This window comes from Dermatophagoides farinae, chromosome 6, assembly GCF_024713945.1.
Source record: "Dermatophagoides farinae isolate YC_2012a chromosome 6, ASM2471394v1, whole genome shotgun sequence".
NCBI classification, from domain to species: domain Eukaryota; kingdom Metazoa; phylum Arthropoda; class Arachnida; order Sarcoptiformes; family Pyroglyphidae; genus Dermatophagoides; species Dermatophagoides farinae.
In genome coordinates, this window is record NC_134682.1 from 1,214,666 (window position 1) to 1,220,822 (window position 6,157).

Here is a 6,157-nt window from a genome sequence, read left to right on the forward strand (position 1 = left end):
TAAAATGAAAGCGGTGTGTGTGTGTGTGTGTATATATGTAACAAGATACTGTATCTTTTCATGTAAGCAAAACAACAAGATTCTGAGAATCTTTTAGGAAGCAAAAAAATGTTAATACTGTAAAATAATAGTGAGTAGTGAAAAACAAAACTTTTCTCTCTCTGTGTGTCTTTATTATATTATTATTGGCCGTATTCACTTATCTATTATGTTCCCAATTGGGAAATGTGAATGTATTTCGATCTGGATTTTTTTTTTGCTGAATTCTTGTTGCATTCTGCAATAATAAAAAAACGAACGAATCAAATATTCTCATGAATTTCATGAGCTAAACGAATGTATGTGTGTGGGGATGGGAGAGAGAAAATGAGACAAAAATGGAATCCTCTTCCACGGATTCCGTGCAAATTCTTGTGAAAAAATGAATTAAAATTCAATCATAAAATGATCATTTAGAAAAAAAAATCAAATTATAATATTCATATGTTGACTCAAAGCTGCCATCTATGGAGAAATTTTCGCATCAAAAAAAAATAATGGTAGAAAAAAAAACATTTTATTTACATCCTAAAAAAAATTCAATCAATCAAAAATAAAATGTAGAAATAATAATAATGGCTATATATCCAGAAATCGCATCATTTTACCATGCGGAGTATATTTTTGTTGTTGTTGTTGTTGTTGCTATTGTTAGACCGGATAATAATCAATAACCACGAAGACCATTATAGGCATGAGCTTTGGATTCACTTTTGAATATTTCTTTGATTTGTGCACGTTTTTCTTCGCTTAATTGTTCACCTTTTGGAAATTCTACATCGAATGTAATGTACAAGATTCCGTGGAGATTATTATTTTCATAGTTTGGCATTCCTTCACCAGTTTTACGCATTCTTGCACCAGGCCAAGTGATTTTATCACGACTAATATGAACTTGATGTCCATCCAGATGTGTGATGTTCATCTGAAATCCAACCAATGAATCGACCAATGAAATAGTGACATTCGTATAAAGATCATCACCACGACGTTCAAACACTGGATGTGGTGATGTACGTATTTTTAGCCGCAAATCACCTGGTTCTCCATCCACATGTGGTTCACCTTCAGCAATGAAACGTTGTTCTTGACCATCTTCCATTCCAGCTTCGATTTCTACTTCCAACATTTTTTCTTCATTCACTAATTTAACATTTGGACATTCATCACAAACTTGTTGTTGCATCATTTGAAAACGTCCTGGACCTAGCTGCCTAGTGACCATTTCTTGTCGACAATTACATTTTCTAGTACCCGAAGCTGGTTTATATACAACTTTATTTCGAATCAATTCAACAAAATTTCCTGAATATAATTCTTCTAACGTGACCCATAGATCCATTATAACATCAGCACCTTTAGGTATTTCACGTTGTTCACCGTGTCGAGAACCGCCACCAAAATCAAAGAAACCAAAATCACCGAAAAAACTAAAAACATTGTGATGAATTTAAATCAAAAAAAAAAAAAATTAACAAATAGAGGACCAACCTTGAGAATGGATCACTACCACTGAATGAATCCTGTTTCAAACCTTCTTCACCATATCGATCATATGTTTTACGTTTATCAGAATCAGATAAAACTTCATATGCGGCTCCTAAATCTTGAAATTTTCTCGTTGAATCTGGATCATCTTTATTCTTATCTGGATGTAATTCTTTGGCAAGTTTACGATAGGCTTTTTTTATCTGATTAATATTTGCATTTCTGGACACTCCGAGTATGTTATAAAAATCACGCCTACATATGTTCAATGGTAAAAAAAAAAATTTTATTTTTATTCATGACAGGAATAAACCATTTTATTATTACATACCCAGCAAAAGTGACCAGAATAAAACATATTAAAATAATAAAGATGATGACAAAATTTGGTGTTGTTGAGAACCACATTTTTCTCATTTGAAATTTGAATTACAATTGTTAATAAATTAAAAAAAAAATTGAAACTTTATCACAGTTTGGAACCCCTGATCATTAATACAATCTAACCAATGAATGAATGAACGAATGAATGAATGAATGAATGGCACATATGAAAAAAAGATTCCGCCGAAAGACACCTCAGCATTATTGAGACAATTTGAGTTTGCGCGTGTAAAAAAACAAATGATATTCTCAGATCATTGTATTTTTGAATGGAACCAAACCACAACAGCTTGATTGAATGTTTTTTCAGTTTTGATTATTTTTTCTTTCTTCATTTTTTTTTCGAATTAAATTATTAAAACGACAACTAATCAAAAACATTGGAAAATGGATGTAACTGAAAATGATAACGTACTTGAAATTGGAGCTGCCATGGAAATCGATAACGAAATTCATGATGTCACTAAAGATACAACAACAAATGGTGATTCGGTTTTAGCATCCAGTTCAGTGATTACAGCTACCATTTCGGTTTCATTACATCCATTGGTTATTCTCAATGTATCTGAACATTGGACAAGAATTCGTGCACAAGAATGTGCTGCTCAAAATGGTTCGAATTTCAATAACAGTCAGCAGCAGCAGACAAAAGTTTTTGGTGCATTGATTGGTAAACAAAAAGGCCGTAATATCGAAATAATGAATTCATTTGAACTTAAATTGGATATAATCAATAATGCACCATTAGTGGACATGGATTTTTATCGTTCAAAAGAAGCACAATTTAAACAAGTATTTGCCGAAATGGAATTCCTTGGTTGGTATACTAATGGTGATGCAGCCAATAAAAACGATATGTTGATCCATAAACAAATGGTTGAAATCAATGAAAGTTGTTTGTTTCTAAAACTAAATCCATTGGGTCGTCATACAGGCTTGCCGATTAAAATTTATGAATCAATCATCGATATGGTGGCTGGTGCACCAACAATGCTATTCGTTGATGTACCATATACATTGGCCACTGAAGAAGCTGAACGTATCGTTTTGGATCATATGGCACGAATGACATCAACATCACATAATGGTGAAAATGTTAATTCAGTTGTCACTGAACATCTTCGTGTACAACATAGTGCCGTTAAAATGTTACGTGATCGTATTAAATTGATTTTGGATTTCGTTAAAGATGTAAAGAACAAAAATATTCCGGCCAATCATGAAATTTTACGTGAAATATTGAATCTTTGTCATCGATTACCAATAATTAGCTCGGATACATTCAATGAAGATTTCTACATTCAATGTAATGATGTTGCATTGATCACCTATCTAGGAACATTGACAAAATGTTCAAATTCAATCAATCAATATGCAAACAAATTTAATATTTTATTAGATCGTCCTGGAACAGGACGACGTATGCGTTTATATTAATGATGATGATGATCATTGATGATGAAATTTTTTTAAATTGTACAAAAAAAACAGACACACACACACGAGAACAAAAAAATTCAAATAAAATTTATTATTCATTAATTACCAATTTTTAAAATCACCAAATGTTGATTTTATAGTTGTTTTTTTAGTTTTGGAAATTTTTTTCGAAACACACTCGTCATCATCATCATCACCATCATCATCGTGGATGGCATTCAAATTGATAAAGGCACCGACACCTTTTCGTAATTTTTTCGGCTTGTCATCGTTTTTTTTCATTGTGGATGATCGTTGTTGCTTTTCCTTTTCTTTTTGTCGTTCATTTTCAATCAATTCATCGGCTTCTTTATATGGATCGACGAAAACCATTGTTTTCTGTATGACAATATCTTCTAATGGACGATCAGTTTTAGCATCAGTTTTGACCGATTCAATTTTGTTCAATACATCCATTCCACCAACTAGTTGGCCAAAAATTGTATGTTTATTATCCAGATATTTACATGAACGAAATGTTATAAAAAATTGTGATTGATTTGTATTTGGTCCATGATTAGCCATACTTAATATGCCTCTACCTTCATGTGAATATAGTTTACAGAATTCATCATCAAATGGTTTACCAAAAGCTGATTCACCACCTTTACCCGTGCTGGTTGGATCACCACCTTGTAGCATAAAATTTTTAATCAATCGATGAAATCGACAATTATCATAATAACCACGATGACAAAGTTGAATAAAATTATCACATGTACGTGGTACTTTATCGCAATATAATTCCAGATTCAGATTGCCAAAATTCGTAATCAAACGAACATAACCTTTTTTCTTGACAAATTGATAACGTATTTCATATTGATCGATTTGAGCCGCTTCAACACTTGATACAACAGGCATTACTGTCGATGTGAATGATGCAGCAGCATGGCCAGTTGAATAATGTGCTGCATTGAATTTATCTGTCTTCATAATTGTCTTCGTCGATGATGATGATGATGATTGTTGATCTTTGGAAAGATTTTTAAGAAATTCATTTCCACCACCATCTATAGTGCTCAATTCTTTCAATGTTTCTCTTGTTTCCGGATTGATTGTACGTAGATTTGATTTTTCATCATTATCTTCGGAAAACATTAAGATTATTTTTAACATAATAAAAATCATTGATATTGAATTTTTTCAAATTAATTGGATTCTGAATTTCGATAATATCCTTCTTGGTAAATGATTGATCTGTAATCAAATCAAACAGATGATTTGTTTTCAAATTCAATTGTTCAACAGCTTCATAGCTAAAAACATTTCCCGTTGTTTTGATGGCCACAATATGAGTATTTTCATTGAACACCTTAAACAATACTGGACAATGGTAACGATTATCATCAGAATTTTTATGAAAATTCAATTTAATCAATTGTTTCAGTTCAATTTTCTCACCAGTACATGGATCGATACCATGTTTTTGTATGAATGGTACAATACTCATTAGATCATATATAACACCATTATTTGTACAATATGGATTACGGAATGGTTGCAATGATAATGAACAATGATCATATGGTAAACGTTTGAATTCTAAACCTTCTTGGTGGCTATGATATTCATCATTGGCACGTCGACCACCATATAATGTTCGCCATTCTGTTGCTGTTAAATATAGTTTATCTTTTTGATGCTGTTTTTTACCCATTTGAATCAATAATCAATCGATATTAAAATAAAAATTTTCAAGAATTCGAATTTTAATAATAAAAAAAAATTGAAAAAAAAGTAAACATCGTGTGGTGTGTTACGAAAAACAAAACAAAACAAAAAAAAATCAACGTAGTAGTACGATGCAGTGATACAATTTGTGACCTATCCTTTGGTTTGCAATGCCGCTACTTTTTTTCATTTGGAAAAAAAAAATTTCTGTTTGTCGCTACATTCGAATTTTGTATTCTCAATCTTCCTTGCGGGTATTTATGAATTTGGTTGATGATATTCTGTGTGGTTTCAATAGAATAAAAAAGAAAATTCTGTAAAATTCTATTGAAGAAATTCATCAGAAGTGCTCAATGCATCAATGATATCATCATCATCATTATTAATACGATTATTATTGGTGGGAAAAAAAAATTTTTTCATTTTTTATTTTTTGGTTCTTTTATCACAATATATTCATTTTATTTTTATTTATTTTGGTGTGAAATTTGAAATTTTTTTTTTCATTTTTCAACAAAGCGTAAATATATTCGTTTTATTTCATGTTGTTGTTGTTTCCATTGTGAATTAGTGTGTGTGTGTGTGTGTGTGTGTGTGTGTGAAACTATTTGGTCTTTTCAGGTTTTTTTGTGTCTTTTTGAGTGAATGAAAGAAAAAAAAAAATAACGACATAATGGAAATTTAGGTTCATTTGTATTATTGTTATTCGGTTGTTGTTGTTGTTGTTGATGCATTTGAAACAAGAAAATTTGCTGTTTTTTTTTCTCGCCGATGCATCCGCATTATCTTCCATTAGAAGAGGAAAATATACCAATTCTTCTTGTACAATAATAACAACAACAATAACGACGACGACGATGATGATGATGATGATGATGGTGAAAAAAAATTGCAATGAATCATTTTGTCAAAATTCTTGTCGTTATTATTTATATATACGCTTTTTGTCTTTGCCACATATAATTCATTCGTTTTTGTTTGTAGTTTGAATTTTCTTCTTTGATGTTATTGTTTGACAGAACAAAAAAAACCGAAAAAACATTCGGTTTTTTTTTGTTCGGTAATGTTCTAAGAACCCGAATCATTCGGATTA

The 6,157-nt window shown here is 31.1% G+C and overlaps 3 protein-coding genes across 3 annotated transcripts; 1 reads left to right on the forward strand and 2 right to left on the reverse strand.

Moving 5' to 3' along the window:
- Positions 1 to 534: 534 nt before the first annotated feature.
- shv (DnaJ heat shock protein family member shriveled) lies at positions 535 to 2,108 on the reverse strand. Its single transcript, XM_047056924.2, has 3 exons — positions 1,859 to 2,108; positions 1,531 to 1,782; positions 535 to 1,469 (listed from the first exon to the last, which is right to left on the reverse strand). Exons 1-3 carry the CDS (start codon positions 1,942 to 1,944, stop codon positions 707 to 709), a joined length of 1,101 nt encoding a protein of 366 aa, XP_046912880.1. The 5' UTR covers positions 1,945 to 2,108; the 3' UTR covers positions 535 to 706.
- Positions 2,109 to 2,298: 190 nt separating this feature from the next.
- CSN6 (COP9 signalosome subunit 6) lies at positions 2,299 to 3,469 on the forward strand. Its single transcript, XM_047056926.2, has one exon. It carries the CDS (start codon positions 2,299 to 2,301, stop codon positions 3,346 to 3,348), a length of 1,050 nt encoding a protein of 349 aa, XP_046912882.1. The 3' UTR covers positions 3,349 to 3,469.
- Positions 3,421 to 5,124, reverse strand: LOC124493812 (RING-type E3 ubiquitin-protein ligase PPIL2). Its single transcript, XM_047056919.2, is given in 2 exon segments — positions 3,421 to 4,485; positions 4,487 to 5,124. Coding segments are annotated over 2 exon segments (1,596 nt in total). The 5' UTR covers positions 5,051 to 5,124; the 3' UTR covers positions 3,421 to 3,453.
- Between the last annotated feature and the right edge of the window lie 1,033 nt (positions 5,125 to 6,157).

Bases quoted from the DNA above. Each gene is read 5' to 3' on its own strand.
- shv (XM_047056924.2), bottom strand. From the start codon at position 1,944: ATGAGAAAAATGTGGTTCTCAACAACACCAAATTTTGTCATCATCTTT. The intron at 1,783-1,858 runs GTATGTAATAAT...GAACATATGTAG, and splicing joins ATTCTGGTCACTTTTGCTGG to GCGTGATTTTTATAACATAC. The intron at 1,470-1,530 runs GTTGGTCCTCTA...CAATGTTTTTAG, and splicing joins GGTAGTGATCCATTCTCAAG to TTTTTTCGGTGATTTTGGTT.
- CSN6 (XM_047056926.2), top strand. From the start codon at position 2,299: ATGGATGTAACTGAAAATGATAACGTACTTGAAATTGGAGCTGCCATG.